General features: G+C 45.8%; 1 protein-coding gene across 4 annotated transcripts in view; it reads right to left on the bottom strand.

Annotated features, from left to right (window-relative positions):
• SLC35A3 (solute carrier family 35 member A3) overlaps positions 1-25,670 on the bottom strand; it is a 71,452-nt gene that overhangs the window by 26,517 nt on the left and 19,265 nt on the right. For 3 of the 4 annotated variants that reach the window (XR_005450355.1, XM_038744773.1, XM_038744774.1), the window contains 4 exons: positions 8,839-9,043; positions 5,746-5,900; positions 5,545-5,667; positions 193-364 (listed from right to left, as the gene is read on the bottom strand). Coding sequence is in view for 3 of the 4 variants with exons in the window: in XM_038744773.1 (XP_038600701.1) it covers positions 193-364; positions 5,545-5,667; positions 5,746-5,900; positions 8,839-9,043 (655 nt within the window). In the remaining variant the exon portion in view is untranslated. Of the gene's footprint in view, positions 1-192; positions 365-5,544; positions 5,668-5,745; positions 5,901-8,838; positions 9,044-11,336; positions 11,591-25,670 lie in introns of those variants that run through there. The other variant, XM_038744775.1, reaches the window with a different exon arrangement.

The raw sequence follows: 25,670 nt of genomic DNA, 5'->3' as shown, positions 1-25,670 counted from the left end.
AGTCAAATCTCATTACAACTTCCGAGTGATGCCTAAACTGACTCTTAGCTGTCAAATGTTGCCGTATCAAATTTTGTTTGAAATATAGGTCAGATGCAGGATCTCGGAAGGACATTTCCACTCTCACGAAATCTGTCGCAGAGAAACGTAACTGTTCGGAACCAAAGCAGAAAACAAACATTGAAGACTTACCGAGCTGAATGTTTCTGATCCACACTGACTGTTTGGTTTCTTTTAAGATTTTCTCAAAATAAACCCCAGCAAATCCACTTGAGAAACAAGCTGTGAGAACTGCCATGAGGCCTACAAACTGAGAGCCTGCTGAGAGCTCCTTAGACACGGGCTCTTGAGAATCTGAAGGCCACTAGACAGAAGACAAAAAAGAAAAAAAGATAAGAAGAAATTATGGTTCTTGTTAAGCCCTTATGATGTGCAAAACACTGTTCTAAGCACTGGGGTAGATACAAGTTAATCAGATTGGACCCAGTCCCTGTCCCACACGGGGCTCACACTCTTAATCCCCATTTTACAGATGAGGCAACTGAGGCCCAAGGAAGTGAAGTGACTTGCCCAAGGGCTCACAGAAGACACGTGACATTGCAGGGATTAGAACCCAGGTCCTTCTGACTCCCAGGACCATGGTCTTATCCACCAAGCCATGCTGCTTCTCCTTAAACAGATTTTAGGGGGTTGTGGATATATATATAAAACACATTTTTGGAATCTAAGAACTCAACTAGCATTATTCTTGAGAATGCCAGAGACTAAAATAAAAAGAAATCTAAAGAATGCAGGGATGGTCAACAATTTCATTTTAGTCTCCCCTAGCAAGAAAGCAAAAACCAATTCATTTTTTAAGGTAAATTAGAAAAATTATTTCCCACTCTCTATCATTCATTAGCTTTTTTTGAGCACACAATGTCCCCACAGCACTTTTATACATACCCCTAATTTATTTATATTAATGACTGTTTCCCCCTCTAGACTGTACGTTCACTGCGGCAGGAACTGTTAGTGTTGTACTCTCCCAAGCGCTTAGTACAGTGCCCCACACACAGTAAGCACTCAAATACTATTGAGAAGCAGCGTGGCTCAGTGGAAACAGCCCGGGCTTGGGAGTCGGAGGTCATGGGTTCTAATCCCGGCTCCACCACTTGTCAGCTGGGTGACTTTGGGCAAGTCACTTAACTTCCTGGTGCCTCAGCTACCTCATCTGTAAAATGGGGATTAAGACCGTGAGCCCCATGTGGGACAACCTGATCACCTTGTACCCCCAAAGTGCTCAGAACAGTGCTTCGCACATAGTAAGCGCTTAATGCCATCATTATTATTATTTATTATTATCGATGTTGCGTTTGAGGCACTGTATAGAAAGACAAAATCCACTGATAGGAAGAAGATGAACTTGTCCCTAAACCGTAAACTTGTTATGGGCAGGGAACATATCTGCTCATTCAGTTGGATTGAACTCACCCAAGCGTAGTAAGCACTCAATAAATACCACTGACTGATATGAGGAAAAGCAAGTGCTGAATAGTAGAGGATGTAAATCCATATTGAGAGGTGTTTCAAATGGTTGTGAACGCATAAGCACTGAGGTGGTGGTTGAAAGGGAATTCATTCAATCATATTTATTGCTCTGCACATAGTAAGCGCTCAATAAATACGATTGATAATTGATATTTATTGAGCGCTTACTGTGTGCAGAGCACTGTACTACGCACTTGGGAAGTACAAGTTGGCAACATATAGAGACGGTCCCTACCCAACAGTGGACTCACACTAGGGGAGGAGAGTAATTAACTGAGGAAAGCCTCCTGGAGAAAGTGATATTTCAGCGGGGCTTAAAAGATGGAGACACGGGATCTGGCCGATTTGATGGGGGAAGGGCCTTCCAGGTAAGAGGAAGGGAATGACCAAGGGGGTGTGAAGTGGCAAGGAAAGTCCAAGTTTGCTTGGAAAGAAAAAGGAGTGTGACCCAAGGTGCAGGGGAAGCTTTTTTCTTCTCTTAGTCTTCTTTTTCTGCTGCTGAACTCTTCTGGTCCTGTATGCCTATGTATATCTTGCTTGTCTCCTGTTCTTGCGTGCATGGGTTTCCCACAATAATAGCGGTATTTGTTCTGTACTTACTGTGTGCCAAACACTGGAGTGGCTACATGATAATCAGATGAGACACAGACCCTGTGCTATATGGGGCTCACATTCTACGGGAGAGGGAGAACAGGTATTGAATCCTCATTTTACAGAGGGAAGTGAGGCAACGGGAAGTGAAATCACAAGTCACGCAGCAAGACAAGCGGTGGAGCTGGGATTAGAACAGACGTCCGCTGACTCCGCGGCCTGAGCCCTTTCCACGTATGCTCACGCTACTCCTCACATGCACGCTTCTGTTTAGGGCCCGCTCTGTATGTTTTCCCGGAATTCAAGTGCATCTAGCAAATCTGTGGGGGAGGAATGAGGTTACGAGTACTCCGTGTGTAGTGAAGAGAGTATACGGTGAGTGGTTGTGTGGAGGAGAGTGTATGATGTAGGTAAATCTATTGGGAGTTGGATCTGTAATGTGAGCTTGTATGGATGGGTGTGGTGTAAATTGAGTAGGTTGCTCAGTAGCATTTTCACTCCCAAACTACCAAGAGAATAATTCTTCCTTGAAGGCGGGCAAAGAGTGATCTCTCTCTCTCATACACACTCTCACTTCCCTGACTCTCCCTCCACAAGCAGGGCTATTACACACATATTCACCAAAACATCAAAATGATGTCCACACCTCAGGATGAAAGAGCAGCAAAGAGTGATCTCTCTCTCTCTCTCTCTCATACACACTCTCACTTCCCTGACTCTCCCTCCACAAGCAGGGCTGTTACACGCATATTCACCAAAACATCCAAATGATGTCCACAGCTCAGGATGAAAGAGCAGCAAAGAGTGATCTCTCTCTCTCTCTCATACACACTCTCACTTCCCTGACTCTCCCTCCACAAGCAGGGCTGTTACACGCATATTCACCAAAACATCCAAATGATGTCCACAGCTCAGGATGAAAGAGCAGCAAAGAGTGATCTCTCTCTCTCTCTCTCTCTCATACACACTCTCACTTCCCTGACTCTCCCTCCACAAGCAGGGCTGTTACACGCATATTCACCAAAACATCCAAATGATGTCCACAGCTCAGGATGAAAGAGCAGCAAAGAGGGATCTCTCTCTCTCTCTCTCTCTCATACACACTCTCACTTCCCTGACTCTCCCTCCACAAGCAGGGCTGTTACACGCATATTCACCAAAACATCAGAATGATGTCCACAGCTCAGGATGAAAGAGCAGCAAAGAGTGATCTCTCTCTCTCTCATACACACTCTCACCTCCCTGACTCTCCCTCCACAAGCAGGGCTGTTACACTCATATTCCCCAAAATATGAAAATGATGTCCACAGCTCAGGATGAAAGAGACAGCGAGACATCAGTCAAGCTCCAGAGGTTCCGCCACCCTCGGCTGGCACCGAGCCAGCGGGAAATTGGGTCAGCCGGAGGCATAGCCCTTGTAGTTTCTCTTATCCGCTCCTAGCGTCCTTGATTGATTGATTGATTGATTGCTCATCTTGTTTGCCCTCTCCGCCACTGCCACCTGGCCAGACTTTGGCCTCAGCTGCAGAAAAAGCTCGCTGCCTTGGCTGATTTCTCTTACCTTCCCTCGGCACGCTTGCTGCTCCGCACTGAGCATACCTATCTTAGAGGAGCAGCGTGGCTCAGTGGAAAGAGCACGGGCTTTGGAGTCAGTGGTCATGGGTTCAAATCCCGGCTCTGCCACTTGTCGGCTGTGGGACTTTAGGCAAGTCACTTCACTTCTCTGGGCCTCTCAGTTCCCTCATCTGTAAAATGGGGATTGAGACTGTGAGCCCCCCGTGGGACAACCTGATCACCTTGTATCCCCCCCCAACGCTTAGAACAGTGCTTTGCACATAGTTAGTGCTTAATAAATGCCATCATTATTATTATTATTGTTATCTGGTGCACGTGCTTTTGCCTCTATGTGGGCATGAAGGTCCGGGGGCTTGTAAGACTGTTCAAGTGTGCTCATGCACAGTTTCTCGGGCTGGGGTATGCCTGTTTGCCTCTGTCTTAATCCTTAGCCGATGCGTCCACGTGTCTCAAGTGAGGATAGTACAGCTGGTCTGTATGTACGCCTGGTGAGGGTGGGTGATGCGTGTATGACTCTGTGTACGTCTGGGCCATGAAGGTGGGGTTGGTAGAGTGAGGGATGCTCACCTCCTCCAGGAGGCCTTCCCAGACTGAGCCCCTTCCTTCCTCTCCCCCTCGTCCCCCTCTCCATCCCCCCATCTTACCTCCTTCCCCTCCCCACAGCACCTGTATATATGTATGTACATATTTATTACTCTATTTATTTATGTATTTATTCATTTTGCTTGTACATATCTATTCTATTTATTTTGTTAGTATGTTTGGTTTTGCCTCCCCCTTTTAGACTGTGAGCCCACTGTTGGGTAGGGACTGTCTCTATATGTTGCCAATTTGTACTTCCCAAGAGCTTAGTACAGTGCTCTGCACACAGCAAGCGCTCAATAAATACGATTGATGATGATGATGATGACCAAAGATATCTTTTCAATCCCTCTGCTCGCCCATGATGAATCAGCCCTCCCACCTCCCTCTCCGGCCACTAGCGAGCTGGGGCTGTTCCAGCAAGGGGACATCACGGACTACGCCCCAGCCTCGCTCACCTTCAGGGTTATTTGGGGCTATGTGAGCCCGCTGCTGGGTAGGGACCGTCTCTAGATGTTGCCAACTTGTACTTCCCAAGCGCTTAGTCCAGTGCTCCGCACCCAGTAAGCGCTCAATAAATACGATTGAATTAAGGAATGAACAATCCCACGACTTCAGGAAGCGGGGTTGTGGCCAGAGCTGTGGCCGTCAGGAGGAAGCAGGATGATCTGGGGAATGCGGAATGGCAAACGGCACCCTTTGTTTACACACTGCTCTCAGCCTATCACACCACCTGGGACCAATCAATCAATCATATTTATTGAGCGCTTACTGTGTGCAGAGCACTGTACTAAGCGCTTGGGAAGTACAAGTTGGCAACATATGGAGACAGTCCCTACCCAACAGTGGGCTCACAGTCTAAAAGGGGGGAGACAGAGAACAAAACCAAACATACTAACAAAATAAAATAAATAGAATAGATATGTACAAGTAAAATAAATAAATAGAGCAATAAATATGTACAAACATATATACATATATACAGGTGCTGTGGGGAAGGGAAGGAGGTAAAATGGGGGATGGATGGACCAGCTCTGGACTCAGTCGCTCCGGACACAGACAAGGGCTCGGAGGCGGCAATCCAGGTGGAAAAATTCCTCTTTTTACATACAAATACAGATCTGTTTCCCACAGGCTGAAGTGCAATCAAACCCTAACAGCCGAGACTGGGCAAATGTACACATAAATAGACTGCCGACACACCCCTGGTACTCAACAAAAAAAGGATTAGGAAAATGCGGGGGAGTACTTAATCCCCAAATTTACCTGAACAAAAGCGACTCCTGTCATCAAAATCACTAGAGAAAGCCACTGGTAGACACCTAATTTTTTACTAAGCATGGACACGGAAAATAATGCCGTGGTAAGAATTTTCAACTGATATGTCACCTAAAAAAAGAAAAGAAAGAGTTTTTACAATACTAAAACACGCCACATAAACCCGAACAAAATCTTGTTTTCCAGTACCTGATAAGTAGCTGCATCTAGGTTTGACAATGCTACATAGAGTAAGTTATTTTGAAGAGTATAAATCCCTGATGGAATAGCAAGTTTCAGAGTTTCCATAGGTTTATTAAGAATTTCATCATGCAGTACTCTATTCAATGTTCGCAGACTGCACTCTACAAAAAAAAACAACCCAACACAGAAGTTAAACTTCGAGACATATCATGCAATAGAAGACGGCTAGAAAGGGCAATATTTAGAAGAACCATTCTTGGGTCAAACCCATGGTTCACCTGCCCATTAAGGCATCTCTAACAATGGCAAAAAGGATGCTCGGAGAGCTAAGAAGCCATTTGTTGGGTAGGGATTGTCTCCGTAGCTGAATTGTACTTTCCAAGCGCTTAGTACAGTGCTCTGCTCATAGTAAGCGCTCAAATAAATACAATTGAATGAATGAATGAAACTGAACAAGGCCAGATTTTCTTCACAGAAAGATCTGATGCGAAAGGAGTTGGAACGAAATCAGTACCACAGTGAATTTTCTTTAGAGTACGTCAGCGTTAGAAAATTAAATAATACCCACAAAGTATTAGACAAAATATGAGCTATCCAAACGGGTGCAACATTTCCTTTATAAGCAGTAGTAGAGAGAGCTTTAAGTGCTTACTGTGTGCAGAGTACTGTACTAAGCGCCAGGAAAGTATATATATATATATATTACTCTATTTATTTATTTATTTGTACATATCTATTCTATTTATTTTATTTTGTTAGTATGTTTGGTTTTGTTCTCTGTCTCCCCCTTTTAGACTGTGAGCCCACTGTTGGGTAGGGACTGTCTCTATATGTTGCCCAATTTGTGCTTCCCAAGCGCTTAGTACAGTGCTCTGCACATAGTAAGCGCTCAATAAATACGACTGATTGATTGATTGATTGAAAGGGTACATAGTTGGACCCTGTCCCTCAAAAGGCCCACAGTCTATAAAGTCTGGGCAATTCTGCCCTTGTGATAAACCAGCCACTGCCCTTCGTGCCCTCTTTATTAATGGCACTTGTTAAGCGCTTACTACGCGCCAGGCGCTGTACTAAGCACTGGGGTGAAGTGCTTAGTACAGTTCTCTGCCCACAGTACGCGCTCAAATACGACTGAATGAATTAATGAGTACAAGCAAATGGGGTTGGACACAGTCCCTGTCCCACGTGGGGCTCCCCCAGTCTACAGATGGGATCACTGAGGTCCGGAGGAAGTGAAATGACTTGCCCAGGGTCATACGGCAGACAAGTGGCAGAGCTGGGATTGCAGGTTTGGCCAGGCGGGGGTGGATACAGGTGCTGCACTTCTTGGTGTTTCTCCCAGCCCTCGAGAACCCATTGTTTCTCGACTGGGAGCCCGTTGGGTAGGGCCCGTCTCTACATGTTGCTGATTTGTACTTCCCAAGCGCTTAGTACAGCGCTCTGCGCACAGTAAGCGCTCAATAAATACGATTGAATGAATGAACCCGCGAGGGCCCAACCTTCCCTTTCCTGGGAGATGACCAGTAGAGCTCTAAAGAAACCAAACAGCAGCATCCCAGCCACCTGATCTGGACCCAGTGGGAGCTGAATAATAATGGCATTTATTAAGCGCTTACTATGTTCAAAGCACTGTTCTATCCCACCACGGTACTGTCCTTTTAGACTGTGAGCCCACTGTTGGGTAGGGCCTGTCTCTATATGTTGCCAACTTGGACTTCCCAAGCGCTTAGTACAGTGCTCTGCACACAGTAAGCGCTCAATAAATACGATTGATTGATTGATTGTCCAGATCTGCTCAAAATACAAGGAAACCCGAAGCCCACTTCCTGGGCATGGGGGCTGCTCTTGTATGCCCTGCGTTTCTAGGCACATGTGATTTTCCTCCCGCACTGCTGGGACTTTCAGTTCCAGAAACTTATCATTCATTCAATCGTATTTATTGAGCACCTCCTGTGTGCAGGGCACTATACTAAGCGCTTATGGGAACATCATCATCATCATCATCATCATCAATCGTATTTATTGAGCGCTTACTATGTGCAGAGCTTGGGAAGTAAAAATTGGCAACATATAGAGACAGTCCCTACCCAATAGTGGGCTCACAGTCTAAAAGGGGGAGACAGGGAACAAAACCAAACATACTAACAAAATAAAATAAATAGAATAGATATGTACAAATAAATTAAATAAATAGAGTAAAAAAAATATGTACAAACATATATACATATATACAGGTGCTGTGGGGAAGGGAGGGAGATAAGATGGGGGGATGGAGAGGGGGACGAGGGGGAGAGGAAGGAAGGGGCTCAGTCTACGGGGGAACACTGGGCAAGAGTGCCAGGACCCTAGATCCTTTGTAATAATAAAAGCAACGGTACTTGTTAAGGGCTTACTATGTGCCAAGCACTGTACTAAGCACTGGGGTAGATCATCATCATCATCAATCGTATTTATTGAACGCTTACTGTGTGCAGAGCACTGTACTAAGCGCTTGGGAAGTCCAAGTTGGCAACATATAGAGACAGTCCCTACCCAACAGTGGGCTCACAGTAGATACCAGTTAATTATTATTATTATAGCATTTATTAAGTGCTTACTATATGCAAAGCACTGTTCTAAGCACTGGGGAGGTTACGGGGTCATCAGGTTGTCCCACGGGGGGCTCACAGTCTTAACCCCCATTTTACAGACGAGGGAACTGAGGCACAGAGAAGTTAAGTGACTTGCCCAAAGTCACACAGCTGACGGAGCTGGGATTTGAACCCAAGACCTCTGACTCCAAAGCCCCTGCTCTTTCCACTGAGCCACGCTGCTTCTCAGTTAATCAGGTGGGGCGCAGTCCCTGTCCCACATGGGGCTCACGCTGTTACCCCCCCATCTACAGTTGAGGTAACTGAGGCCCAGAGGAGTTAGGTGACTTGCCCAGGGTCACACAGCAGACCCATGGCCGAGCCAGGATTAGAACCCAGGTCCTTCCGACACCCCAGTCCCGTGCTCTAACCACTAGGCCATGCCTCAACGGTTTAAAAGACTGAGCGATCCAGCAGACCTCCCCGGCAACAAGCTCATCACCGCCTGAACTCCAAGCCAGATACTCACTGCTGTCTCTGTAGACTAACAGAATGCAAGCCATGATCTTCAAGAGCTCCGCAACCACTACCGCAGTCGAAGATAAATAGCGAGGGCCATCCTCTTTTAACGTCCGGGAGTAGCGCATAGTTAGAACCAAACTGGTGGTCTGGAAGACCAGGATTCCCAAGGAAAGATACTTCAGGTGGGAAGACATTGCTTTTCTTTCACTTTCCTAGGGGGAAAAAAAACAAATCCCCTGTGGGTTAAAAAAACGAGTCTTACCCGAGGTCAGCCGGCTAAAAGCCACGTTAACGAGCCTGCCACCTCCACACACTTTCAGCGCTTAGTACAGTGCCTAGCAATCAATCGTATTTATTGAGCACTTACTGTGTGCACATAGTAAGCACTTAATACCATTATTATCATTATTTCCTCCGGGGAACAAGTCTTACCCAGGTAGACCAACAAGAAGGATTGAGCCCGTGGTAGGCAGGGATTGTCTCTCTTTATTACTATTGCTGTATTGTATATATTATAGAGGTAATATATTTATTATCTTAATTATTGCTGTATTGTACTTTCCAAGCGTTTAGTGCAGTGCTCTGCACACAGTAAGCGCTCAGTAAATTCATTCATTCAATCGTCTTTATTACTATTAATAATAATAATTTTGGTATTTGTTAAGTGCTTACTATGTGCCAAGCACTGTTCTAAGCACTGGGGGGATACAAGGTGATCAGGTTGTCCCATGCGGGGCTCACAGTCTTAATCCCCATTTTCCAGATGAGGTAACTGAGGCCCACAGAAGTGAAGTGACTTGCCCAAGGTCACACAGCAGGCATGTGGTGGAGCCGGTATTCGAACCCACGACCTCTGACTCCAAAGCCCGTGCTCTTTCCACTGAGCCACGCTGCTTCTCTTACTGGTAGACCAGTAAGAAGGATTGAGCCCGTGGTACGCAGGGACTGTCTCTCTTTATTACTATTGCTGTATTGTATATATTATAGAGGTAATATATTTATTATCTTAATTATTGCTGTATTGTACTTTCCAAGCGTTTAGTGCAGTGCTCTGCACACAGTAAGCGCTCAGTAATTTCATTCATTTATCTTTACTATTATTAATAATAATAATTTTGGTATTTGTTAAGCGCTTACTATGTGCCAAGCACTGTTCTAAGCACTGGGGGCCATACAAGGTAATCAGGTTGTCCCACATGGGGCTCACAGTCTTAATCCCCATTTTCCAGATGAGGGAACTGAGGCCCAGAGAAGTTAAGTGACTAGCCCAAGGTCACACAGCTGATAAGTGGTGGGGCCAGGATTTGAACCCATGACCTCTGACTCCATAGCTCGGGCTCTTTCCACTGAGCCATGCATTTACTGGGAGCTTACTGTGTGCAGAGCACTGTACTAAGCGCTTGGTAAGTCCAAGTCGGCAACATATATAGACGGTCCCTACCCAACAACGGACTCACAGTCTAGAAGGGGGAATACGACTGACTGTATACCTGTATATATGTTTATACATCTTTATTACTCTATCTTGTACATATTTATTCTATTTATTTTATTTTGTTAATGTGTTTTGTTTTGTCGTCTGTCTCCCCCTTCTAGACTGTGAGCCCAAGGTTGGGTAGGGACCGTCTCTAGATCAATCAATCGTATTTATTGAGCGTTTACTGTGTGCAGAGCACTGTACTAAGCGCTTGGGAAGTCCAAGTTGGCAACATATAGAGTCCCTACCCAACAGTGGGCTCACAGTCTAGATGTTGCCAACTTGTACTTCCCAAGCGCTTAGAGCGCCAGTGCTCTGCACATAGTAAGCGCTCAATAAATACGATTGAATGACTGAGCTCACCTCCTCCAGGAGGCCTTCCCAGACTGAGCCCCTTCCTTCCTCTCCCCCTCGTCCCCCTCTCCATCCCCCCATCTTACCTCCTTCCCTTCCCCACAGCACCTGTATATATGTATGTATGCTTGTTTTATTTATTACTCTATTTATTTATTTATTTATTTATTTTACTTGTACATATCTATTTCTATTTATTTTATTTTGTTAGTAGGTTTGGTTTTGTTCTCTGTCTCCCCCTTCCAGACTGCGAGCCCACTGTTGGGTAGGGACTGTCTCTATATGTTGCCAACTTGTACTTCCCAAGTGCTTAGTACAGTGCTCTGCACACAGTAAGCGCTCAATAAATACGATTGATTGCCAACTTGTACTTCCCAAGGGCTTAGTACAGTGCTCTGCACCCAGTAAGCGCTCAATAAATACGATTGATTGATTGCCAACTTGTACTTCCCAAGGGCTTAGTACAGTGCTCTGCACACAGTAAGCGCTCAATAAATACGATTGATTGATTGATTCAATGAAAGGGGAGTCCCCCCCCGACACACACTTTGGGGCAAGTTGGAAATCCCCTCCCCTGCCCTTCTCCCCCTTGGCAGCGGTACTAGTTAGGATTGAGTGGGTGCAGAGCACTGCGCTGAGCGCTGGGGGAGAGCCTCCCAGCCCCTCCGCCTCACCTGGGCTTCCCAGCTCCGGTTTTCCCTTCCTTCCTTGCTTCCTTCCCGTGTCCCTGTCCGGCTCCCGCTGCCGTGCTGGCCCTGCGGCCCGGCCCGGCCCGGTCCGGTCCTGGCCCGGCCTGCTCAGCAGGCTCTGGGCGGGAGGGCGGTCACTGGCCCCTTCCTCCCGGCGGCTGGGCCCGCTGCCCCTGGCCGGAGGCTGGCACGGCAGGATGCCAACCAGGAGGCCGTGGAGGAGGTGGTGGTGGTGGTGGTGGTGGTGGTGCAGGAGGAGGAGGTGGTGGTGGTGGTGCAGGAGGAGGAGGAGGTGGTGGTGGTGGTGGTGGAGGAGGAGGAGGAGAGGAGGGGAAGAAGGAGGAGGAGAGGAGGGGAAGAAGGAGGAGGAGAGGAGGGGAAGAAGGAGGGGGGAGGAGGGGAAGAAGGAAGAGGGGAGGAGGGGGAAGAAGGAAGAGGGGAGGAGGGGGAGGAGGGGGAGGAGGGGAGGAGCGGGAGAGGGGGAGGAGGGGAGGAGGGGGAGGAGGGGGAGGAGGGGGAGGAGGGGAAGAAGAAGGAGAAGGGGGAGAGGAGGGGAAGAAGGAGGAGAGGAGGGGGAGAGGAGGGGAAGGGGGAGAGGAGGGGAAGGAGGAGAGGAGGGGAAGAAGGAGGAGAAGGAGGATAAAGAGGAGGGGGAGGGGGAGGAGGAGGAGAAGGAGGAGGGGAAGCAGGAGGAGGGGGGGAGGAGGAGGAGAAGGAGGAGGGGAAGCAGGAGGAGGGGAAGCAGGAGGAGGGGAAGCAGGAGGAGGGGAAGAGGGAGGAGGGGAAGAGGGAGGAGGGGAAGAAGGAGGAGAAAAGGAGGAGGAGGAAAGGAGGAGGAGGAAAGGAGGAGGAGGAGGAAAGGAGGTGGAGGAAAGGAGGTGGAGGAAAGGAGGTGGGGAAGAAGGAGGAGGAGGAGGCGACAGATCCCAGCCCCGCCTCCTCCCCAGGTGTCCACCCTCCTCCACTCCAGCTCCCACTCTTGCCTTCCCAGGCCCACCGCAAAGGGTGCCGGGAGAGCGCGCTGGCGCATGCGCAGTCGTCGCCTCCGCCACCCCCCCCCCCCAGCGGCCCGCAGCGACGGGCCCTCAGTCAACCGCCCTCGTTCGTTCAGTCGTGCTTATTGAGCGCCTGCTGTGTGCACGGCACCGTACTGAGCGCTTGGGAAGGGCGAGTCGGAAACAGAGAGGGGCGGCCCCTACCCAGCCGCGGCCTCACAGTCCAAATGGGGGAGGCGGGCGACAAAACTAAACGTGTGGACAGGTGTCAGGTCATCACAATAAATGTATTGTGTATATAGATATACCTGTATATGTATTTCTACAGAGTTATTAATCTATTCATTTATTTTACTTGTACATATTCATTCTATTTATTTTATTTGGTTAATATGTTTTGTTTGGTTGTCTGTCTCCCCCTCCTATTCATTCATTCATTCAACCGTATTTATTGAGCTCTTACTGTGTGCAGAGCACCCTGTATTGTGTATTTATGTATATATATATATATATATACACACACCTGTATATATGTTTGTACATATTAATCTATTTATTTCTTTTACTTGTACATATTCATTCTATTTATTATATTTGGTTAATATGTTTTGTTATCTGTCTCCCCCTTCTATTCATTCAATCGTATTTATTGAGCGCTTGCTGTGTGCAGAGCACCGTACTAAGCGCTTGGGAAGTCCAAGTTGGCAACATATAGGGACGGCCCCTACCCAACAACGGGCTCACAGTCCAGAAGGGGAAGACAGATGACAAAACAAAACATGCGGACAGGTGTCAGGTCATCAGAATAAATGTATTGTGTATATATGTATATATATATATATACCTGTATATGTGTTTGTACATAGTTATTAATCTATTCATTTATTTTACTTGTACATATTCAATTTATTTTATTTGGTTAATATGTTTTGTTGTCTGTCTCCCCCTTCTATTCATTCATTCAATCGTATTTATTGAGCGCTGTGTGCAGAGCACCCTGTATTGTGTATTTATGTATATATATATACCCGTATATATGAATATATGTTTGTACATATTTATTAATCTATTTATTTATTTATTTTACTTGTACATATTCATTCTATTTATTTTATCTTGTTAATATGTTTTGTTATCTGCCTCCCCCTTTTATTCATTCATTCATTCAATCGTATTTATTGAGCGCTTACTGTGTGCAGAGCACCGTACTAAGCGCTTGGGAAGCCCAAGTCGGCTACATCTAGAGACGGTCCCTACCCAACAACGGGCTCACAGTCCAGAAGGGGAAGACAGACGACAAAACAAAACGTGTGGACAGGTGTCAGGTCATCAGAATAAATGTATTGTGTATATATGTATATATATACCTGTATATGTGTTTGTGCATAGTTATTAATCTATTCATTTATTTTACTTGTACATATTCATTCTATTTTATTTGGTTAATATGTTTTGTTTTGTTGTCTGTCTCCCCCTTCTATTCATTCATTCAATCGTATTTATTGAGCGCTTACTGTGTGCAGAGCACCCTGTATTGTGTATTTATATATATATATATATATATACACCCGTATATATGTTTGTACATATTTATTAATCTATTATTTATTTTACTTGTACATATTCATTCTATTTATTTTATTTTGTTAATATGTTTTGTTGTCTGGCTCCCCCTTCTATTCATTCATTCATTCAATCGTATTTATTGAGCGCTTACTGTGTGCAGAGCACCGTACTAAGCGCTTGGGAAGTACGAGTCGGCAACATCTAGAGACGGCCCCTACCCAACAACGGGCTCACAGTCTAGAAGGGGGAGACAGACGACAAAACAAAACATGTGGACAGGTGTCAGGTCATCAGAATAAATGTATTGTGTATATATGTATATATATATATACCTGTATATGTGTTTGTATATAGTTATTAATCTATTCATTTATTTTACTTGTACATATTCATTCTGTTTATTTTATTTGGTTAATATGTTTTGTTTTGTTGTCTGTCTCCCCCTTCTATTCATTCATTCAATCGTATTTATTGAGCGCTTACTGTGTGCAGAGCACCCTGTATTGTGTATTTATATATATATATATATATATACACACCCGTATATATGTTTGTACATATTTATTAATCTATTATTTATTTTACTTGTACATATTCATTCTATTTATTTTATCTTGTTAATATGTTTTGTTATCTGCCTCCCCCTTTTATTCATTCATTCATTCAATCGTATTTATTGAGCGCTTACTGTGTGCAGAGCACCGTACTAAGCGCTTGGGAAGCCCAAGTCGGCTACATCTAGAGACGGTCCCTACCCAACAACGGGCTCACAGTCTAGAAGGGGGAGACAGACGACAAAACAAAACATGTGGACAGGTGTCAGATCATCAGAATAAATGTATTGTGTGTATATATATATATATATACCTGTATATATGTTTGTACAAATTTATTAATCTATTTATTTATTTTACTTGTACGTATTCATTCTATTTATTTTAATTTGTTAATATGTTTTGTTTTGTTGTCTGTCTCCCCCTTCTATTCATTCATTCATTCAATCATATTTATTGAGCTCTTACTGTGTGCAGAGCACTGTACTAAGCACTTGGGAAGTACAAGTTCTAGACTGTGAGCCCATATTTATCTCTCTATTTTACTTGTACATATTCTATTTATTTTATTTTGTTACTATGTTTTGTTTTGTTGTCTCTCTCTCTTCTATTCATTCATTCATTCAGTTGTATTTATTGAGCACTTACTGTGTGCAGAACACTGTGCTGAGCGCTTGGGAAGTACAAGGTCTAGACTGTGAGCCCATATTTATTACTCTATTTTACTTGTACATATTCATTCTATTTATTTTATTTTGTTAATATGTTTTGTTTTGTTGTCTGTCTCCCCCTTCTATTCATTCATTCATTCACTCAATCGTATTTATTGAGCGCTTACTGTGTGCAGAGCACTGTACTGAGTGCTTGGGAAGTACAAGTTCTAGACTGTAAGCCCGTATTTATTACTCTGTTTATCATCATCAATCGTATTTATTGAGCGCTTACTATGTGCAGAGCACTGTACTAAGCACTTGGGAAGTACAAATTGGCAACATATAGAGACCGTCCCTACCCAACAGTGGGCTCGCAGTCATAAAGTCTATTTATTTATCTTATTTGTACATATTCTATTTATTTTATTTTGTTACTATGTTTTGTTTTGTTGTCTGTCTCCCCCTTCTAGACTGTGAGCCCACGGTTGGATAGGGACCGTCTCTATATGTTGCCGACTTGTACTTCCCAAGCGCTTAGTACGGTGCTCTGCACACAGTAAGCGCTCAATAAATGTGATTGAATGAATGAATGAATAAATAAAAGTAAAGCTAGATGCACATCATTAACAAAATAAATAGAATAGTCAATATGTACAAGTAAAATAGAGTAGTAAATCTGTACAAATATTTATACAGGTGCTGTGGGGAGGGGAAGGAGGGAAGGCGGAAGGGAGGGGGAGGAGGGGGCTCAGTCTGGGAAGGCCTCCTGGAGGAGGTGAGCGCTCAGTAAGGCTTTAAAGGGAGGAAGAGAGCTAGTTTGGCGGATGTGGGGAGGGAGGGCATTCCAGGCCAGGGGGAGGACGTGGGCTGGGGGTCGACGGCGGGACAGGCGAGAACGAGGCACGGGGAGGAGGTTAGCGGCAGAGGGGCGAGGGTGTGGGCTGGGCTGCAGAAGGAGAGAAGGGAGCGCTTACTGTGTGCGAAAGCACCGTTGGCATTTATAATAATAATAATAATAATAATAATGGCATTTATTAAGCGCTTACTATGTGCAAAGCACTGTTCTAAGCGCCGGGGAGGTTACAAGGTGATCAGGTTGTCCCACGTGGGAATCACAGTCTTAATCCCCATTTTACAGATGAGGGAACTGAGGCCCAGAGAAGTTAAGTAACTTGCCCAAAGTCACACAGCTGACAACTGGCGGAGCCGGGATTTGAACCCATGACCTCTGACTCCAAAGCCCGGGCTCTCTCCACTGCGCCACGCCCAGCGCTTACTCTGCGCCTTCATTCAGTCGTGTTTATTGAGCGCATAACGGTATGCAGAGCACTCTGCTAAGTGCTTGGAAAGCACCATTTCCAAGCAGCATGGCTCAGTGGCAAGAGCCCTGGCTTGGGAATCAGGGGTCATGGGTTCTAATCCTGGCTCTGCCACTTGGCAGCTGTGTGACTTTGGGCAAGTCACTTCACTTCTCCGGGCCTCAGTTCCCTCATCTGGAAAATGGGGATCAAGACTGTGAGCCCCCCGTGGGACAACCTGATCACGGTGTAATCTCCCCAGCGCTTAGGACAGTGCTTGGCACATAGTAATTACTTAACAAATGCCATCTTTATTATTATTATTATTACAATTCAGCTGTACTAAGCACTTGGAAAGTACAGTAAAGCAATAGAGAGAGACAATCCCTGCCCACAGCAGGCTTAGCAGCATGGCTTAGTGGAAAGAGCAGGGCCTTGGGAGTCAGGAGGTTGTGGGTTCTAATCCCGCTCCACCACTTGTCTGCATCTTGTCCCTACTTTGAGTTCAGCCAAGGATGCATCGGTAAACTTAATTATGTAATTTATTGATACTGATGTCTGTCTCCCCCTCTAGACTGTATGCTCAATGTGGGCAGTGAATGTGTCTGCATATTGTTGTATTGTACTCTCCCAAGCGCTTAGTGCAATGCTCTGCACACAGTAAGCGCTCAATAATTACCACTGACTGACTGACTTATTTGAAACTAGCACACACAACAGCAGAAGGCAGAAAGAAATGGAGAGGACACCCAACCAAAGCAAAGGAGTTAAATCAAAGACAGGGGCAAAGGCAGAGACACTGGATGAGCGGTATTTTCGATTGCCCTAAGCAAAACATTTGTTGAGTGTTGCTATTAGGAAGGTGACCTATTTTAAAGTACTTTTTACCACTCTAGCATTAGAGGTTAGTACAGTGCTCTTCTGCACACAAAGTGCTCAGTAAATATGATCGATTGGTAGGGGTTGAAGCCACTAGGTAATTTCCTATTTATCTTTACCCATTCATAGCTAGCGTTTCGCCTCCCTTTTCCTCTGCTCCTCCTCCCCTCCCCATCACCCCTACTCGCTCTCTCTGCTCTATCTCCCCTCCACCCTACGGCACTTGTGTATATTTGTACTTATTTATTCTATTTATTTTTTTAATGCTTTGTAGATATCTGTAATTCTATTTTTTGGATGTTATTGATGTTATTGTTTTGTTGTCTGTCTCCCCCTTCTAGACTGTGAGCCCGTTGTTGGGTAGTAATTGTCTCCTATCTATTGCCAAATTGTACTTTCCAAGCGCTTAGTATAGTGCGGTGCACACAGTAAGCGCTCAGTAAATACGATTGAATGAATGAATGAATGAGTGACCTTGGAAAAGTCTCTTCACTTCTCTGGCCCTAAGTTACCTCATCTGTAAAATAGGGATTAAGACTGTGAGCCCCACGTGGGACAGCCTGATCACCTTGTACCTACCCCTGCGCTTAGAACAGTGCTGGGCACATCATAAGTACTTAACAAATACTATCATTATCTCTATACTGTAATAACAATAATAATGAGCTACAAGGTAATGGGTGAACTACAGTAGAGTCCCTTATCCCCTGCACACGCTGAGGCACGACAGATGACTTACTAGTATTATTATGGCATTTAACTGCTTACTGTTCCTTTCTGATCTCCCATCCTCCTGTCTCTCCTGGATTCAGTCTATACTTCACTCTGCTGCCTGGATTATCTTTCTACAGAAACGTACTGGGCATGTCACTACCCTCCTCCGGTGGTTGCCTATTAACCTTCGAATCAAGCAAAAACTCCTCACCCTCGGCTTCAAGGCTGTCCATCTCCTCGCCCCCTCCTACCTCATCTCCCTTCTCTCCTTCTCCAGCCCAGCCCGCACCCTCCGCTCCTCTGCCGCTAATCTCCTCACCGTGCCTCGTTCTCGCCTGTCCCACCATCGACTCCTGGCCTGGAATACCCTCCCTCCGCACATCCGCCAAGCTCGCTCTCTTCCTCCCTTCAAAGCCCTACTGAGAGCTCACCTCCTCCAGGAGGCCCTCCCAGACTGAGCCCCCTTTTTCCTCTCCTCCTCCCCACCCCCCCGCCCTACCTCCTTCCCCTCCCCACAGCACTTGTATATATTTATACAGATTTATCACTCTATTTTACTTGTACATATTTACTATTCTATTTATTTTGTTAATGATGTGCATATAGCTTTAATTCTATTAGTTCTAACGGTTTTGACACCCGTCTACATGTTTTGTTTTGTTCATTCATTCATTCAGTCGTATTTATTGAGCGCTTACTGTGTGCAGAGCACTGTACCAAGCGCTTGGGAAGTACAAGTGGGCAACACACAGAGACGGTCCCTACCCAACAGTGGGCTCACAGTCTGGAAGGGGGAGACAGAGAACAAAACAAAACATTAACAAAATAAAATAAATAGAATAAATATGTACAAATAAAATAGAGTAATAAATACATACAAACATATATACATATATACAGGTGCTGTAGGGAGGGGAAGGAGGTAAGGCGGGGGGATGGGGAGGGGGAGGAGGGGGACAGGAAGGAGGAGGCTTAGTCTGGGAAGGCCTCCTGGGGGAGGTGAGCTCTCAGTAGGGCTTTGAAGGGAGGAAGAGAGCTAGCTCGGCGGATGTGCGGAGGGAGGGCATTCCAGGTTGTCTGTCTCCTCCTTCTAGACTGTGAGCCTGTTGTTGGGTAGGGACCATCTCTATATGTTGCCAACTTGTACTTCCCAAGCACTTAGTAAAGTGCCCTGCACACAGTAAGCGCTCAATAAATACGATTGAATGAATGAATGAATGAATACACACAAGCAAATCGGGGTGGACACAGTCCCTGACCCATGTTGGGCTCACAGTCTCAATCCCCTTTTTACAGATGAGGTAACTGAGGACCAGAGAAGTGAAGTGACTTGCCCACGGTCACACGGCAGACAAGTGGCAGAGACGGGATTAGAACCCACGACCTTCTGACTCCCATGCCCCTGTTCTATCCACTATGCCACGCTCCGCTCCGGACCCTCCAATCGATCAATCAAATTTATTGAGCGCTTACTGTGTGCAGGGCACTGTACTAAGCTTTCGGGAGCGTACAATAAAACAATCAACAGACCCATTCCCTGCCCACAATGAGCTTACAGTCTACAGGGGGAGACAGATATTAATGTAAATTTAAAAATGACAGATATGGACGTAAGAATCAAGCAGTCATAGTTTTTAATGGTGTTTGTCAAGTGCTTCCTATGGGTTAAACACTGTGCTAAGTGCTGGAATAGTATGACTCCATCAGTTTGGACAAAGTGCCTGAGTCCCTGTCCCACATGGGGCTTACACTCCAAGTAGGGCTAGGGTTTGTTGAACGCTTACTGGGTGCAGACCACTGCATTTAGCACTTGGGAGAGGACAATATCATCAATCGTATTTATTGAGCGCTTACTGTGTGCAGAGCACTGTACTAAGCGCTTGGGAAGTACAAGTTGGCAACGTATAGAGACAGTCCCTACCCAACAGTGGGCTCACAGTCTAAAAGATATAACAACAGACACGTTCCCTGCCTACAGTGAGCTTACAGTCTAGCGGGGGGATCCATCAATAGTATTTACTGGACGCTATCTCTGGGCAGAGCATTGTAGCGTGGCTTAGTGCCAAGAGCACTGGCTGGTGAGTCAGAGGACGTGGGTTCTAATCCTGCCTCCGCCACTTGTCTGCCGTGCGACCTTGGGCAAGCCGCTTCACTTCTCTGCCTCATCATCATCATCATCAATCGTGTTTATTGAGCACTTACTGTGTGCAGAGCACTGTACTAAGCGCTTGGGAAGTACAAATTGGCAACATATAGAGACAGTCCCTACCCAACAGTGGGCTCACAGTCTAAAAGAGGCCTCAGTGACCTCATCTGGAAAATGGGGATTAAGACAGTGAGCCCCACGTGGGACAACCTGCTTACCTCGTATATACCCCAGTGCTTAGAACAGTGCTTGGCACACAGTAAGTGCTTAACAAACGCCATCAGTATTATTATTACTAAGCGCTTGGTGGAGTCCAATACAACAGACTTGCTAGACATAATCCCTGCCCTCAAGGAGCTTCTAGTCTGGAGGAGAGGGGACAGCTCTGTGGCACAAGGCTTCTCCAGGCTCAGCCCAGAGCCAAAATGTGATCGTTCCCTCTCGAAATAATAATCATGTTGGCATTTGTTAAGCGCTTACTATGTGCAAAGCACTGTTCTAAGCGCTGAAGCACTGTTCTAAGCGCTGATCTGTAACACGGAGCAGAAGAACTGCCCCAGCAGCAGCAAGAGCAGAGATACGGCAAGGGCAACATTTTGAGCCTTCACTTGGGTCAGTTACTTCTGCCGCCTTAAATTTCTCTGAACTGTAAACTTACTGTGGACAGGGAACGTGTCTACCAACTATATTCTATCAAACACCCCCAATTGCTTAGTACCATCTCCGCCCGCAGTCAGTGCCCAATAAATATTTCATTCAATCGTGTTTATTGAGCGCTTACTGTGTGCAGAGCACTGCACTAAGGACTTCGGAGGGTACAAAATAATAATAAAGACACATTCCCTGCCCACAACGAGCTTAAAGTCTAGAGGGGGAGACAGACGTTAATGTAAATAAATAAATTACGGATATGTGTATAAGTGCTGGGAGGCTGGGAGGGAGCAGGAATAAGGGGAACAAGTCAGGGGGAGGCAGAAGGAAGTGGAAGAAGAGGAGAAGCAGCGTGGCTCAGTGGAAAGAGCCCGGGCTTTGCAGTCAGAGGTCATGGGTTCGAATCCCAGCTGCACCACATGTCTGCTGTGTGACCTTGGGCAAGTGACTTCACTTCTCTGAGCCTCAGTTACCTCATCTGTAAAATGAGGATTAAGACTGTAAACTGCATGTGGGACAACCTGATCACCCTGTATCCCCCCAGCTCCTAGAACAGTGCTTTGCACATAGTAAGCGCTTAACGCTTAACAAATGCCATTATTATTATTATTATTATTGAAGGCTGGCTTAGGGAGATGGAGATGTGCCTTTGATAAGGCTTTGAAGGTGCAGGAGTGTAATTGATCCCTCTGTGGACAGGGACTGTCTCTACTTGTTCCTGAATTGTACTTTCCAAGCTCTCTGTACAGCGCTCTGCACACAGTAAGCGCTCAATAAATACGACTGACTGAATGAATGAAGGTTGTGTTTGGATGTAGAGGTAGGTCCCTATACTCAGCCAACACCGAATGATTTGTTTGATTTTTGTGCAAACAGATGTAATTTCAGCAGTCCTTGGCTAATCGAGTATTACCACTCATGTTACCTATAAAAAGGGATTCCTCTCTGTTGTAGATTGTAATCTGGTAGGTGAGAAGGACAGTGCATTATAGGGTTTCCAACAAAGCCCCGCACAAATGAGCGCAAGCACTTTTGGGGGATCGTGATAAATATGCACGTCGCGACTATTGGTGAAAAACGTCTTGTTCATTTAAGTGTGACTGTAGCAGAGAAAACAATATACTAAATAATAGCAGTCCACAGACAATGCAGTTACCAAGTTACTACTTATGCTACTTACTACTGGGGCAAGTCGGGAGCAATAATAATAATAATAACAATCATGAGGTATCTAAAGTAGAGAAGTGAAGTGACTTAACCAATTTTACACTTTTGGTTGCCCCGTAAAGCCATGTGGGACAATCCACTTATGGGGACGATCTCTATTCGGCAGCTATGATTCTGTCGAGCAGAATCAAAACCATGCCTGACCTTGAATAGAAAAACAAACTCCACCTCTTCTCCCTTCCCTAGCCTCCTAAGTGGGTGAGATTAGGACGAAAGACCTAGACAATTCCGATAGATCTTCTATTCCCCAAGTATTGAGAAAAAGAGTGGTGTTTCTCGCCACTTCCAGGCAGTAATTTTTTACAACTGGAATTTAAGGGATGTAAGGAGAGATGAGTCTGAAGGACTTGGTTTCTAAATCTAGGTCTGTAACTTTTTTAGTGTGTCTGCTGTGTAAAATTGGTTGTCACCACTTCTCTACTTTAGATACCTCATGATGATGATGATGATGATGATGATGATGATTATTATTACTCCCGACTTGCCCCAGGTGAGCCGGGCTAGGAAGGATCTAGGCAGTGGCAGCATGGTGGCCTCCAGGAATTATAGAATGTGCAGAACCACACAGTATTCCCGTTGTCGTCTCATGCCGTTCTGTCTTTATGTATTAAAACTCTTCTCATGTGCCCATTGCCAATGCCACGGCTTCCCTTAGAAAAGGAGTGTAGAGCCTGGGCTTGGGGGTCAGAAGGACCTGGATTCTAATCCCAGCTCTGCCACTTGTGTTCTATAATAATAATAATAATAATAATGGCATTTATTAAGCGCTTACTATGTGCAATGCATCATCATCATCATCAATCGTATTTATTGAGCGCTTACTATGTGCAGAGCACTGTACTAAGCGCTTGGGAAGTACAAATTGGCAACATATAGAGACAGTCCCTACCCAACAGTGGGCTCACAGTCTAAAAGGAGGAGACAGAGAACAAAACCAAACATACTAACAAAATAAAATAAATAGAATAGATATGTACAAATAAAATAGAGTAAAAAAAATGTACAAACATATATACATATATACAGGTGCTGTGGGGAAGGGAAGGAGGTAAGATGGGGGGGATGGAGAGGGGGACGAGGGGGAGAGGAAGGAAGGGGCTCAGTCTGGGAAGGCCTCCTGGAGGAGGTGAGCTCTCAGCAGGGCCTTGAATGCACTGTTCTAAGCGCTGGGGAGGTTACAAGGTGATCAGGTTGTCCCACGGGGGGCTCACAGTCTTCACCCCCATTTTACAGATGAGGTAACTGAGGCCCAGAGAAGTTAAGTGACTTGCCCAAAGTCACACAGCTGACAATTGGCAGAGCCGGGATTTGAACCCATGACCTCTGACTCCAAAGCCCGGGCTCTTTTCCACTGAGCCATGCTGCTTCTCACCTATGTGACCTTGGACTGGTCAATTCACTTCTCTGTGCCTCAGTCACCTCATCGGTAAAGTGGGGACTAAGACTGTGGGCCCCACGGGGGAAAGGGACTTCATTCATTCATTCATTCAGTCGTATTTATTGAGCGCTTACTGTGTGCACAGCGCTGTACTAAGCGCTTGGGAAGTACAAGTTGGCAACATATAGAGACGGTCCCTACCCAACAACGGGCTCACAGTCTAGAAAGGGGAGACAGAGAACAAAGCAAAACATATTAACAAAATAAAATAAATAGAATAAATATGCACAAATAAAATACAGTAATAAATTCATACAATGCGGTGGACTTGTATCCACCGCAGCACTTCGTCCGAAGACTAGCACATAGTAAGCCCTTAACAAATACCGCAATTATTATTATTTTAGATTGCAAGACCTCTGAAGGCCATGGACAAGTCCCGCTTAGAACAGTGCTTTGCACATAGTAAGTGCTTAATAAATGCCATCATTATTATTGCTTATTCATTATTGTATTCTTCCCCAGCCTCTGGCACAGTGCTTTGCATAAAGGAAGTGTTCAATAAATATGAACGAATTGTGTGCAGAGCACTGTACAGTACAGCAATAAACAGTCACATTTCATGCCCACAATGGGCTTACAGTCCAGAGTAGGGGAGGCAGATATCAGTACAAATAAATATAATCGCAGATCTGTACATCAGTGCTGCGGGGCTGGGTGAGGGGGAAGAGCAAAGGGAACAAGCAGAAGGGAGTGGGAGATGAGGAAAAATGAGGCTTAATCTGGGAAGACCTCTTGGAGGAGATGTGCCTTCAGTAAGGCTTTGAAGAGGGGGAGAGTAATTGTCTGGGGGATCTGAGGAGGGAGGATGCTCCAGGCCAGAGGCAGGATGTGGGCTAAAAGTTGGCGGTGAGACAGGCACAGTGAGAAAGTTAGCACTAGAGGAGCGAACTGTGTGGGCTTGCTTGTAAAAGGAGGGAAGTGAGGTGAGGGAGGAGGGGGCAGAGGTGAAGAAGTACTTTAAAGCCAATGGTGAGGAGTTTTTGTTTGATGTGGAGGTGACTGAGTAACCGCTGCAGTATTTTGAGGAGCGGGGTGACATGTCCTGAACGTCTCTGTAGAAAAATGATCTGGGCAGCAGAGTGAAGTGTGGACTGGTTGAGGGTGGTGGGGATCGACGGCATCTCAAAATCTTGTCGCCAAACTGACCCCTTACCATGTCTATACCAGCAGGAATTGTTTGAACACAGATTCCTTATTATTCCCTCCACCCCCGCGCCCTTACGGGGGAGGGATGTCATGACCAAGTTGGGATCGTTCTTTCCGTTGGTCCATCCAGTTGGCATCCTCACTGCCACAGCCAAGAGGGTGGACTTACCTGAGTACCTTGTGGAAAAAGTTGACCCCCTCGTTTGGGATAAAGGTCTCCCGGGGCCGAGCCATTAACGCAATCCCAGTCGAGGTGCGCCTAAAGGTGAGCCCTGCTGAGAGCTCACCTCCTCCAGGAGGCCTTCCCAAGACCGAGCCCCTTCCTTCCTCTCCCCCTCGTCCCCCTCTCCATCCCCCCATCTTACCTCCTTCCCTTCCCCACAGCACCTGTATATATGTTTATATGCTTGTACATATTTATTACTCTATTTATTTTACTTGTACATATCTATTCTATTTTATTTTGTAGTATGTTTGGTTTTGTCTCCCCCTTTTAGACTGTGAGCCCACTGTTGGGTAGGGACTGTCTCTGTATGTTGCCAATTTGTACTTCCCAAGCGCTTAGTACAGTGCTTTGCACATAGTAAGCGCTCAATAAATACGATTGATGATGATGATGCCCTGAACGTTTCTGTAGAAAAATGATCTGGGCAGCAGAGTGAAGTGTGGACTGGAGTGGGGAGGGCCAGGAGGCTGGGAGGTCAGCAAGGAGGCTGATGTAGTGATCCAGGCGGGATAGGATGAGTGACTGTATTAATGTAGTAGCAGTTTGGATGGAGAGGAAAGGGCGGATTTTAGCGACGTCGCGAAGGTGGGACCGACAGGATTTAGCGATGGATTGAATATGTGGGTTGAGTGAGAGAGAGTCAAGGATAATGCTTGTGACACAGGAAGGATGGTGGTGCCAACTACAGTCGGGGGAGCACAGGGTTTGAATGGGAAGTTAAAGAGCTCTGTTTTGGACATGTTAAGTTTGAGGTGACGGGAGGACAGCCCAAGTAGAGATGTCTTGAAGGCAGGAGGAGATGTGGGACTGGAGAGAGGGAGAG

The sequence above is a fragment of the Tachyglossus aculeatus genome, chromosome 4 (assembly GCF_015852505.1).
Source record: "Tachyglossus aculeatus isolate mTacAcu1 chromosome 4, mTacAcu1.pri, whole genome shotgun sequence".
Taxonomy (NCBI): Eukaryota; Metazoa; Chordata; class Mammalia; order Monotremata; family Tachyglossidae; genus Tachyglossus; species Tachyglossus aculeatus.
This window is presented reverse-complemented; position numbering and strand designations above follow the sequence as displayed.